The 12,485-nt window shown below is 44.6% G+C and overlaps 1 protein-coding gene across 4 annotated transcripts; it reads right to left on the bottom strand.

Annotated features, from left to right (window-relative positions):
* Positions 1–39: 39 nt before the first annotated feature.
* LOC131703159 (mucin-2-like) lies at positions 40–4,184 on the bottom strand. Of its 4 annotated transcripts, XM_059006106.1 has the most exons (3): positions 4,096–4,184; positions 1,391–3,563; positions 40–973 (listed from the first exon to the last, which is right to left on the bottom strand). In XM_059006106.1, the coding sequence occupies exons 2-3, from the start codon at positions 3,344–3,346 to the stop codon at positions 410–412; spliced, it is 2,520 nt and encodes an 839-aa protein (XP_058862089.1). In that variant the 5' UTR covers positions 3,347–3,563; positions 4,096–4,184; the 3' UTR covers positions 40–409. The 4 variants fall into 4 exon arrangements, 2 of the variants coding, with proteins under 2 accessions (XP_058862089.1, XP_058862088.1); XM_059006105.1 differs by lacking the exon at positions 4,096–4,184 and having other exon boundaries at positions 1,391–3,795; XR_009309698.1 differs by lacking the exon at positions 4,096–4,184 and having other exon boundaries at positions 875–973; positions 3,403–3,795.
* Between the last annotated feature and the right edge of the window lie 8,301 nt (positions 4,185–12,485).

Genomic DNA, 12,485 nt, shown 5'->3' with positions numbered 1-12,485 from the left:
TCAGTTGAGTTTTTGGAAACAAAGCTTGTTATTATTTATTATTATTATTATTTATTTCTTAGCAGACGCCCTTATCCAGGGCGACTTACAATCGCAAGCAAATACAAATACATTCAAGTGTTACAATATAAGTCATACAATAAGAACAAGAAATACAATAATTCTCAAGTGTGACAAACCACAATTCAATAATACAGCAGATAATAGTGAAAGTTACATCAGGATATGATTAAGTAGTGATAGTTACATCAGGATATGATTAAGTACAAAATACTACAGATTAAACACTTGGGAGATTACAATATTCTGAGGTACAGGATTAAATGCAGTAAAATAGGGGGCAGATAAGAGCAAAATAAAGCATATTTAAATGAAGGGTGATAGTGTCCCAGGATACAACAGAGGAGTTCTACAGGTGCTGTTTGAAGAGGTGAGTCTTAAGGAGGCGCCGGAATGTGGTCAGGGACTGGGCAGTCCTGACATCTGTAGGGAGGTCGTTCCACCACTGCGGAGCAAGGGTGGAGAAGGAGCGGGCTCGGGAGGCAGGGGAGCGTAGCGGAGGTAGAGCCAGTCTTCTAGTGCAGGCGGAGCGGAGAGGTCGAGTGGGGGTGTAGGGAGAGATGAGGGTCTGGAGGTAGCTGGGTGCAGTCTGATCAAGGCATCTGTAGGCTAGTACAAGAGTCTTGAACTGGATGCGAGCGGTGATCGGGAGCCAGTGGAGCGAGCGGAGTAGTGGAGTAGCGTGGGCGAAGCGAGGTAGAGAGAACACCAGGCGAGCAGCAGAGTTCTGGATGAGCTGGAGCGGACGGGTGGCGGACGCAGGGAGGCCAGCCAGGAGGGAGTTGCAGTAGTCTAGGCGGGAGAGTACCAGGGCCTGGACCAGGAGCTGGGTAGCATAGTTGGTGAGGAAGGGTCGGATTCTTCGGATGTTGCTCAGGAAGAATCTGCAAGTGCGTGCCAGAGTGGAGATGTGCTGGGAATAAGAGAGGCAGGGGTCCAGGGTGACTCCAAGGTTTTTAGCTGAGGAAGAGGGAGAGAGTGTGGTAGATTCCAGAGGAACAGAGATAGAGAGATCAGAGGAGGGGGAGGAGGAGGGAAAGAAAAGGAGGTCAGATTTAGAGAGGTTGAGTTTGAGGTGATGCGAGTGCATCCAGGAGGAAATAGCAGACAGACAGGTAGAGATACGGGAGGAGATGGTGGAGTCAGAGGTGGGGAAGGAGAGGAAAATCTGAGCATCATCAGCATAGAAATGGTATGAGAAACCATAGGATGCGATGAGGGGGCCCAGGGAGCGGGTGTAGAGAGAGAACAGGAGAGGACCCAAGACTGACCCTTGGGGGACTCCAGTCAAGAGAGGGTGAGGTGTGGAGGTTGCTCCACGCCAGGTTACCTGGTAAGTGCGGTTGGAGAGGTAGGAGGAGAACCAGGCCAGAGCAGTGCCAGAGATCCCCAGGTCAGCAAGAGATGATAGTAGAATAGAGTGATCAACAGTGTCAAAGGCAGCAGAGAGGTCGAGGAGAATTAGGACAGAGGAGAGAGAGGCAGCTCGGGCACACTTAAGTGAGTTGGTGACAGACAGAAGGGCGGTTTCAGTGGAGTGAGCAGAGCGGAAGCCAGATTGGAGAGGGTCAAGCAGAGAGTGGTTGGACAGGAAAGCAGAGAGCTGGCGGTGTACAGTCCGCTCGAGGGTTTTGGAGAGGAAGGGTAGGAGGGAGACAGGACGGTAGCTCTGGAGGGAGGTGGGGTCGAGGGTAGGTTTTTTGAGGAGGGGAGTGATCGAGGCTTTTTTGAAGGCAGAGGGGAAGATGCCAGAAAGTAGAGAGGTGTTGAGGAGGGAGGAGATGAAGGGGAGTAGAGCAGGAGCAGCAGCTTGAAAGAGGTGAGTGGGGAGGGGGTCCAAGGCACACGTGGTGGGTTTGTGACCCTGGAGCAGGGAGGAGAGGTCAGAGTCTGAGAGGGGCAAGAAGGTGGAGAGGGAGGGCGAGTTAGTAGGGGATGTAGTGGGTGTAGGGGTTGGAGCAGGAGGGGGTGCGGGGGAGGGAGAGGTGTTAAAGAGTTTGCGGATATCTGAGATTTTAGAAGAGAAGAAGGAGGCAAAGTCGTCAGGGGAGATAGAGGAGGGAGGAGGAGGGGGGGGAGGGTTTAGGAGGGAGGAGAAGGTAGAGAATAGTTTACGTGGGTTGTTAGTGGAGGCTTGGATTACAGATTGGAAATAAGCACATTTAGCAGAGGAGAGAGTAGAGGAGAAGGAGGAGAGAAGAGTGCGGTAAAGGTCTAGGGCAGCAGGGAGTTTGGTTCTCTTCCATTTCTTTTCAGCAGATCGCAGTGTGATTCTTGCCGAGCGGAGCACAGAGGAGAGCCAGGGATGGGGAGGGGAGGGGCGAGCGGGTCGGGAGGTGAGGGGACAGAGGGAGTCGAGGGAGGAGGTGAGTGAGGAGAAGAGGGTGGAGGTAGCAGAGTCTACGGAGAGTTGTGAAAAGGAGTCGATAGGAGGGAGGTGAGAGAGAGCAGTGGAGGCAAGGACAGAGGGGGAGAGAGAGCGGAGGTTACGGCGAGAGGTGACAGTGGGGGTAGGAGGAGCAGGGAGAGGGGGGAGAGACAGAGAAAAAGAGATGAAATAGTGATCAGAGAGGTCCAGGGGGGTGACAGAGAGGTTGGAGGGGCAGCAGGCCCTGGAGAAGGTGAGGTCCAGTTGACGGCCAGCTTTGTGGGTAGGAGGAGACGGAGAGAGACAGAAGTCGAAGGAGTGAAGGAGAGGGAGGAATCCAGCAGAGTGGCTGGGGTTGGAGAGATGGATGTTGAAGTCACCCAACAGGACAGTCGGGGTAGACAGAGAGGGGAGGGAGGAGAGTAGATAGTCGAGTTCATCCAGAAAGTGAGTGAGAGGCCCAGGGGGGCGGTACAAAACAATGAGCAGGAGTTGACAGGGAGAGGTTAGTTGGACTGCATGAAATTCAAAGGTAGTGACAGAGAGGGAGGTGAGATCAGAGGGGACAGAAAAGAGTAAGGAGGGAGAGAGGAGAAGACCCGTCCCACCTCCCCGTCCGGTGAGACGCGGGGTATGGGACAGGACGTAGAGAGAGGACAGGGCAGCAGGAGTAACAGTGTTATCAGGGGACAGCCAGGTTTCAGTGAGAGCAAGGAAATCGAGCGAGAGGTGGGAGGCAAAGGCAGAGATGAAATCAGCTTTGTTAGCAGAAGAGTGACAGTTCCAGAGTGCACCAGAGAGTGTGCGGGAGGGGGGGAGAGGCAGAGAAATGAGGTTAGAGGGGTTGGAGGAGCAACAGCGGAGGGAGGGCAGAGGACAAGGACGGGAGGACAGAACAGGGATGTGAGAGACAGTCATAGCAGGACAAGCAAGACAAAAGGCACAGTAGGAGCAGTGGGGTGGAGGATACAGACCTGACTAGTAGATGGCTTCTTCCAGAGCGCTGTTAGGTTCGGATCTAGTCGAACAGCGTCTCAGCGCAGGCCTCCCCTCGCTGGACTCCCACAGCTAGACTCCCGGCTCTTTTGTTGAGGCTCTTCGGTTGGCTGGCGCGTCTGGCTGGCGCTAAAATAGGCTGCTTAATATATATTAAAAAAACAACTGCGTGGAAACCAATCAGATAGCAAAACAACTTCTATTCAATTAAACCACTCACCTGGTACTAATCACACACACCAACTCAGCTAATTCAAACACCACCTTACAGAGTTACCAAATGTAGTTAATTAAAGATTACTTGAAGCAGGAGCTAGCCTATCTGCCTCAGTCCCTGGTTCCTGTAGACTGATCACTATTTATATGCACACCCTAGATGGGTTCCACCTCACTTTGCAAGGGGACTGGCACAACTGCTAACTGCTCTATTGACAATACTTTTACACACTTCAAAGGGGATCACACCACTGCAGGAGGCTGTGTGGAGACCAATCCAAATGCAAACCACCCTCCCTGAGAAGTTACAAATTGCAAAATCACCTTAATATTCAAATAACCACACTACCTGGTTTAAAATCACATACACACACTCCTCCCTAAATTGAAACACCAACTAATAAAAATAATACTTAAATAGTTAATTACAAATTAGTAGGAGCAGGACCAGTTACCTATCTTGCCTCAGATTTCTGGTTGCCTGTAGACTCCCACAGCTAGACTCCCGGCTCTTTTGTTGAGGCTCTTCGGTTGGCTGGCGCGTCTGGCTGGCGCTAAAATAGGCTGCTTAATATATATTAAAAAAACAACTGCGTGGAAACCAATCAGATAGCAAAACAACTTCTATTCAATTAAACCACTCACCTGGTACTAATCACACACACCAACTCAGCTAATTCAAACACCACCTTACAGAGTTACCAAATGTAGTTAATTAAAGATTACTTGAAGCAGGAGCTAGCCTATCTGCCTCAGTCCCTGGTTCCTGTAGACTGATCACTATTTATATGCACACCCTAGATGGGTTCCACCTCACTTTGCAAGGGGACTGGCACAACTGCTAACTGCTCTATTGACAATACTTTTACACACTTCAAAGGGGATCACACCACTGCAGGAGGCTGTGTGGAGACCAATCCAAATGCAAACCACCCTCCCTGAGAAGTTACAAATTGCAAAATCACCTTAATATTCAAATAACCACACTACCTGGTTTAAAATCACATACACACACTCCTCCCTAAATTGAAACACCAACTAATAAAAATAATACTTAAATAGTTAATTACAAATTAGTAGGAGCAGGACCAGTTACCTATCTTGCCTCAGATTTCTGGTTGCCTGTAGACTCCCACAGCTAGACTCCCGGCTCTTTTGTTGAGGCTCTTCGGTTGGCTGGCGCGTCTGGCTGGCGCTAAAATAGGCTGCTTAATATATATTAAAAAAACAACTGCGTGGAAACCAATCAGATAGCAAAACAACTTCTATTCAATTAAACCACTCACCTGGTACTAATCACACACACCAACTCAGCTAATTCAAACACCACCTTACAGAGTTACCAAATGTAGTTAATTAAAGATTACTTGAAGCAGGAGCTAGCCTATCTGCCTCAGTCCCTGGTTCCTGTAGACTGATCACTATTTATATGCACACCCTAGATGGGTTCCACCTCACTTTGCAAGGGGACTGGCACAACTGCTAACTGCTCTATTGACAATACTTTTACACACTTCAAAGGGGATCACACCACTGCAGGAGGCTGTGTGGAGACCAATCCAAATGCAAACCACCCTCCCTGAGAAGTTACAAATTGCAAAATCACCTTAATATTCAAATAACCACACTACCTGGTTTAAAATCACATACACACACTCCTCCCTAAATTGAAACACCAACTAATAAAAATAATACTTAAATAGTTAATTACAAATTAGTAGGAGCAGGACCAGTTACCTATCTTGCCTCAGATTTCTGGTTGCCTGTAGACTCCCACAGCTAGACTCCCGGCTCTTTTGTTGAGGCTCTTCGGTTGGCTGGCGCGTCTGGCTGGCGCTAAAATAGGCTGCTTAATATATATTAAAAAAACAACTGCGTGGAAACCAATCAGATAGCAAAACAACTTCTATTCAATTAAACCACTCACCTGGTACTAATCACACACACCAACTCAGCTAATTCAAACACCACCTTACAGAGTTACCAAATGTAGTTAATTAAAGATTACTTGAAGCAGGAGCTAGCCTATCTGCCTCAGTCCCTGGTTCCTGTAGACTGATCACTATTTATATGCACACCCTAGATGGGTTCCACCTCACTTTGCAAGGGGACTGGCACAACTGCTAACTGCTCTATTGACAATACTTTTACACACTTCAAAGGGGATCACACCACTGCAGGAGGCTGTGTGGAGACCAATCCAAATGCAAACCACCCTCCCTGAGAAGTTACAAATTGCAAAATCACCTTAATATTCAAATAACCACACTACCTGGTTTAAAATCACATACACACACTCCTCCCTAAATTGAAACACCAACTAATAAAAATAATACTTAAATAGTTAATTACAAATTAGTAGGAGCAGGACCAGTTACCTATCTTGCCTCAGATTTCTGGTTGCCTGTAGACTCCCACAGCTAGACTCCCGGCTCTTTTGTTGAGGCTCTTCGGTTGGCTGGCGCGTCTGGCTGGCGCTAAAATAGGCTGCTTAATATATATTAAAAAAACAACTGCGTGGAAACCAATCAGATAGCAAAACAACTTCTATTCAATTAAACCACTCACCTGGTACTAATCACACACACCAACTCAGCTAATTCAAACACCACCTTACAGAGTTACCAAATGTAGTTAATTAAAGATTACTTGAAGCAGGAGCTAGCCTATCTGCCTCAGTCCCTGGTTCCTGTAGACTGATCACTATTTATATGCACACCCTAGATGGGTTCCACCTCACTTTGCAAGGGGACTGGCACAACTGCTAACTGCTCTATTGACAATACTTTTACACACTTCAAAGGGGATCACACCACTGCAGGAGGCTGTGTGGAGACCAATCCAAATGCAAACCACCCTCCCTGAGAAGTTACAAATTGCAAAATCACCTTAATATTCAAATAACCACACTACCTGGTTTAAAATCACATACACACACTCCTCCCTAAATTGAAACACCAACTAATAAAAATAATACTTAAATAGTTAATTACAAATTAGTAGGAGCAGGACCAGTTACCTATCTTGCCTCAGATTTCTGGTTGCCTGTAGACTCCCACAGCTAGACTCCCGGCTCTTTTGTTGAGGCTCTTCGGTTGGCTGGCGCGTCTGGCTGGCGCTAAAATAGGCTGCTTAATATATATTAAAAAAACAACTGCGTGGAAACCAATCAGATAGCAAAACAACTTCTATTCAATTAAACCACTCACCTGGTACTAATCACACACACCAACTCAGCTAATTCAAACACCACCTTACAGAGTTACCAAATGTAGTTAATTAAAGATTACTTGAAGCAGGAGCTAGCCTATCTGCCTCAGTCCCTGGTTCCTGTAGACTGATCACTATTTATATGCACACCCTAGATGGGTTCCACCTCACTTTGCAAGGGGACTGGCACAACTGCTAACTGCTCTATTGACAATACTTTTACACACTTCAAAGGGGATCACACCACTGCAGGAGGCTGTGTGGAGACCAATCCAAATGCAAACCACCCTCCCTGAGAAGTTACAAATTGCAAAATCACCTTAATATTCAAATAACCACACTACCTGGTTTAAAATCACATACACACACTCCTCCCTAAATTGAAACACCAACTAATAAAAATAATACTTAAATAGTTAATTACAAATTAGTAGGAGCAGGACCAGTTACCTATCTTGCCTCAGATTTCTGGTTGCCTGTAGACTCCCACAGCTAGACTCCCGGCTCTTTTGTTGAGGCTCTTCGGTTGGCTGGCGCGTCTGGCTGGCGCTAAAATAGGCTGCTTAATATATATTAAAAAAACAACTGCGTGGAAACCAATCAGATAGCAAAACAACTTCTATTCAATTAAACCACTCACCTGGTACTAATCACACACACCAACTCAGCTAATTCAAACACCACCTTACAGAGTTACCAAATGTAGTTAATTAAAGATTACTTGAAGCAGGAGCTAGCCTATCTGCCTCAGTCCCTGGTTCCTGTAGACTGATCACTATTTATATGCACACCCTAGATGGGTTCCACCTCACTTTGCAAGGGGACTGGCACAACTGCTAACTGCTCTATTGACAATACTTTTACACACTTCAAAGGGGATCACACCACTGCAGGAGGCTGTGTGGAGACCAATCCAAATGCAAACCACCCTCCCTGAGAAGTTACAAATTGCAAAATCACCTTAATATTCAAATAACCACACTACCTGGTTTAAAATCACATACACACACTCCTCCCTAAATTGAAACACCAACTAATAAAAATAATACTTAAATAGTTAATTACAAATTAGTAGGAGCAGGACCAGTTACCTATCTTGCCTCAGATTTCTGGTTGCCTGTAGACTCCCACAGCTAGACTCCCGGCTCTTTTGTTGAGGCTCTTCGGTTGGCTGGCGCGTCTGGCTGGCGCTAAAATAGGCTGCTTAATATATATTAAAAAAACAACTGCGTGGAAACCAATCAGATAGCAAAACAACTTCTATTCAATTAAACCACTCACCTGGTACTAATCACACACACCAACTCAGCTAATTCAAACACCACCTTACAGAGTTACCAAATGTAGTTAATTAAAGATTACTTGAAGCAGGAGCTAGCCTATCTGCCTCAGTCCCTGGTTCCTGTAGACTGATCACTATTTATATGCACACCCTAGATGGGTTCCACCTCACTTTGCAAGGGGACTGGCACAACTGCTAACTGCTCTATTGACAATACTTTTACACACTTCAAAGGGGATCACACCACTGCAGGAGGCTGTGTGGAGACCAATCCAAATGCAAACCACCCTCCCTGAGAAGTTACAAATTGCAAAATCACCTTAATATTCAAATAACCACACTACCTGGTTTAAAATCACATACACACACTCCTCCCTAAATTGAAACACCAACTAATAAAAATAATACTTAAATAGTTAATTACAAATTAGTAGGAGCAGGACCAGTTACCTATCTTGCCTCAGATTTCTGGTTGCCTGTAGACTCCCACAGCTAGACTCCCGGCTCTTTTGTTGAGGCTCTTCGGTTGGCTGGCGCGTCTGGCTGGCGCTAAAATAGGCTGCTTAATATATATTAAAAAAACAACTGCGTGGAAACCAATCAGATAGCAAAACAACTTCTATTCAATTAAACCACTCACCTGGTACTAATCACACACACCAACTCAGCTAATTCAAACACCACCTTACAGAGTTACCAAATGTAGTTAATTAAAGATTACTTGAAGCAGGAGCTAGCCTATCTGCCTCAGTCCCTGGTTCCTGTAGACTGATCACTATTTATATGCACACCCTAGATGGGTTCCACCTCACTTTGCAAGGGGACTGGCACAACTGCTAACTGCTCTATTGACAATACTTTTACACACTTCAAAGGGGATCACACCACTGCAGGAGGCTGTGTGGAGACCAATCCAAATGCAAACCACCCTCCCTGAGAAGTTACAAATTGCAAAATCACCTTAATATTCAAATAACCACACTACCTGGTTTAAAATCACATACACACACTCCTCCCTAAATTGAAACACCAACTAATAAAAATAATACTTAAATAGTTAATTACAAATTAGTAGGAGCAGGACCAGTTACCTATCTTGCCTCAGATTTCTGGTTGCCTGTAGACTCCCACAGCTAGACTCCCGGCTCTTTTGTTGAGGCTCTTCGGTTGGCTGGCGCGTCTGGCTGGCGCTAAAATAGGCTGCTTAATATATATTAAAAAAACAACTGCGTGGAAACCAATCAGATAGCAAAACAACTTCTATTCAATTAAACCACTCACCTGGTACTAATCACACACACCAACTCAGCTAATTCAAACACCACCTTACAGAGTTACCAAATGTAGTTAATTAAAGATTACTTGAAGCAGGAGCTAGCCTATCTGCCTCAGTCCCTGGTTCCTGTAGACTGATCACTATTTATATGCACACCCTAGATGGGTTCCACCTCACTTTGCAAGGGGACTGGCACAACTGCTAACTGCTCTATTGACAATACTTTTACACACTTCAAAGGGGATCACACCACTGCAGGAGGCTGTGTGGAGACCAATCCAAATGCAAACCACCCTCCCTGAGAAGTTACAAATTGCAAAATCACCTTAATATTCAAATAACCACACTACCTGGTTTAAAATCACATACACACACTCCTCCCTAAATTGAAACACCAACTAATAAAAATAATACTTAAATAGTTAATTACAAATTAGTAGGAGCAGGACCAGTTACCTATCTTGCCTCAGATTTCTGGTTGCCTGTAGACTCCCACAGCTAGACTCCCGGCTCTTTTGTTGAGGCTCTTCGGTTGGCTGGCGCGTCTGGCTGGCGCTAAAATAGGCTGCTTAATATATATTAAAAAAACAACTGCGTGGAAACCAATCAGATAGCAAAACAACTTCTATTCAATTAAACCACTCACCTGGTACTAATCACACACACCAACTCAGCTAATTCAAACACCACCTTACAGAGTTACCAAATGTAGTTAATTAAAGATTACTTGAAGCAGGAGCTAGCCTATCTGCCTCAGTCCCTGGTTCCTGTAGACTGATCACTATTTATATGCACACCCTAGATGGGTTCCACCTCACTTTGCAAGGGGACTGGCACAACTGCTAACTGCTCTATTGACAATACTTTTACACACTTCAAAGGGGATCACACCACTGCAGGAGGCTGTGTGGAGACCAATCCAAATGCAAACCACCCTCCCTGAGAAGTTACAAATTGCAAAATCACCTTAATATTCAAATAACCACACTACCTGGTTTAAAATCACATACACACACTCCTCCCTAAATTGAAACACCAACTAATAAAAATAATACTTAAATAGTTAATTACAAATTAGTAGGAGCAGGACCAGTTACCTATCTTGCCTCAGATTTCTGGTTGCCTGTAGACTCCCACAGCTAGACTCCCGGCTCTTTTGTTGAGGCTCTTCGGTTGGCTGGCGCGTCTGGCTGGCGCTAAAATAGGCTGCTTAATATATATTAAAAAAACAACTGCGTGGAAACCAATCAGATAGCAAAACAACTTCTATTCAATTAAACCACTCACCTGGTACTAATCACACACACCAACTCAGCTAATTCAAACACCACCTTACAGAGTTACCAAATGTAGTTAATTAAAGATTACTTGAAGCAGGAGCTAGCCTATCTGCCTCAGTCCCTGGTTCCTGTAGACTGATCACTATTTATATGCACACCCTAGATGGGTTCCACCTCACTTTGCAAGGGGACTGGCACAACTGCTAACTGCTCTATTGACAATACTTTTACACACTTCAAAGGGGATCACACCACTGCAGGAGGCTGTGTGGAGACCAATCCAAATGCAAACCACCCTCCCTGAGAAGTTACAAATTGCAAAATCACCTTAATATTCAAATAACCACACTACCTGGTTTAAAATCACATACACACACTCCTCCCTAAATTGAAACACCAACTAATAAAAATAATACTTAAATAGTTAATTACAAATTAGTAGGAGCAGGACCAGTTACCTATCTTGCCTCAGATTTCTGGTTGCCTGTAGACTCCCACAGCTAGACTCCCGGCTCTTTTGTTGAGGCTCTTCGGTTGGCTGGCGCGTCTGGCTGGCGCTAAAATAGGCTGCTTAATATATATTAAAAAAACAACTGCGTGGAAACCAATCAGATAGCAAAACAACTTCTATTCAATTAAACCACTCACCTGGTACTAATCACACACACCAACTCAGCTAATTCAAACACCACCTTACAGAGTTACCAAATGTAGTTAATTAAAGATTACTTGAAGCAGGAGCTAGCCTATCTGCCTCAGTCCCAGATAGGCTGGGGGCAGAACAAATGCTTTGCTTCTGATTGGTTACTTGCGAGTCTAAAATGTTTAATGGAACATTTGATTGGCCACATTATGTGACAAAAAGCTGGTGGGGAAAGACCGGGAAGAATTCAGGTGTGTCTGACTTGCGGTTAGAACTACCCACTGAAATGCATAGAATTATATAAAATATTGTATAGAAGAAAAGAGGCTGTATCGAACTACTGATATTTAATATATATATATATATTTTTTTAATTTTCCAAGATTCGTACATATACAATATTTTAATACTAGTGTTTCCAAAGATGGTTTAGTCAAGTTTTTCATGGCAATGCAGTGTTGGTGATACAGAATGAGACTTGAGTTTAAAATATGTCTGCCTTGAGCAAGTGCAGGTCTGTGTCCCTCCTGACCGAATCATCTGACGAGCATAAACAAATGAGCACTAAACCTACTGCTGCCCCTCGTCAGCGGAGTCCAATGACACATCTAGCCCTTTACCATTCATTACACAATACAACTGAGATGGGCTGTTTTAATAACGGTGTGTGGATTTGTGGGGGGTCGTCAGAAGGCAGGGTCAGGACACAAGGAATGATTCAGATTTATCTGAATTTGAGCTCATTTCTGTTTCTTTACGTGTTTATTTTCCCTTCAGTATAAAGTTTGCTTTTCAGTGTGCGTGCGTGCGTGCGTGTGCGTGTGTGTGTCGTTTTATGGCCGTGCACATGCATTTCTCTTTTTTATTTGTTCTTACCCCGTGGTCAGTTTTGGTGTCGTTTAAATTTGGTATTTAGGCTACTGAAAGAACAATACAGACGAGAATCTTGCATGAAGTTTGTCCGACCACCCGCAATTATCAAAATAAATAAAGTAATATGTAAATATTGGAGTGAATAAATAAATACGTATGGGAATAAATACATTTATGTCGATATTTATGTATTCATTCATTCATTTTAAGCAGTTTTTTTTTTCTCGTGTAGTATTTCGGTATTAATTACTATGAAACATACTAAACCACCACAGCTTTCC

This window comes from Acipenser ruthenus, chromosome 32 (assembly GCF_902713425.1).
Source record: "Acipenser ruthenus chromosome 32, fAciRut3.2 maternal haplotype, whole genome shotgun sequence".
In the NCBI taxonomy this organism is placed as follows: Eukaryota; Metazoa; Chordata; class Actinopteri; order Acipenseriformes; family Acipenseridae; genus Acipenser; species Acipenser ruthenus.
Note: the sequence above shows the minus strand (reverse complement) of the source record. Positions and strands in the feature narration are given on the sequence as shown.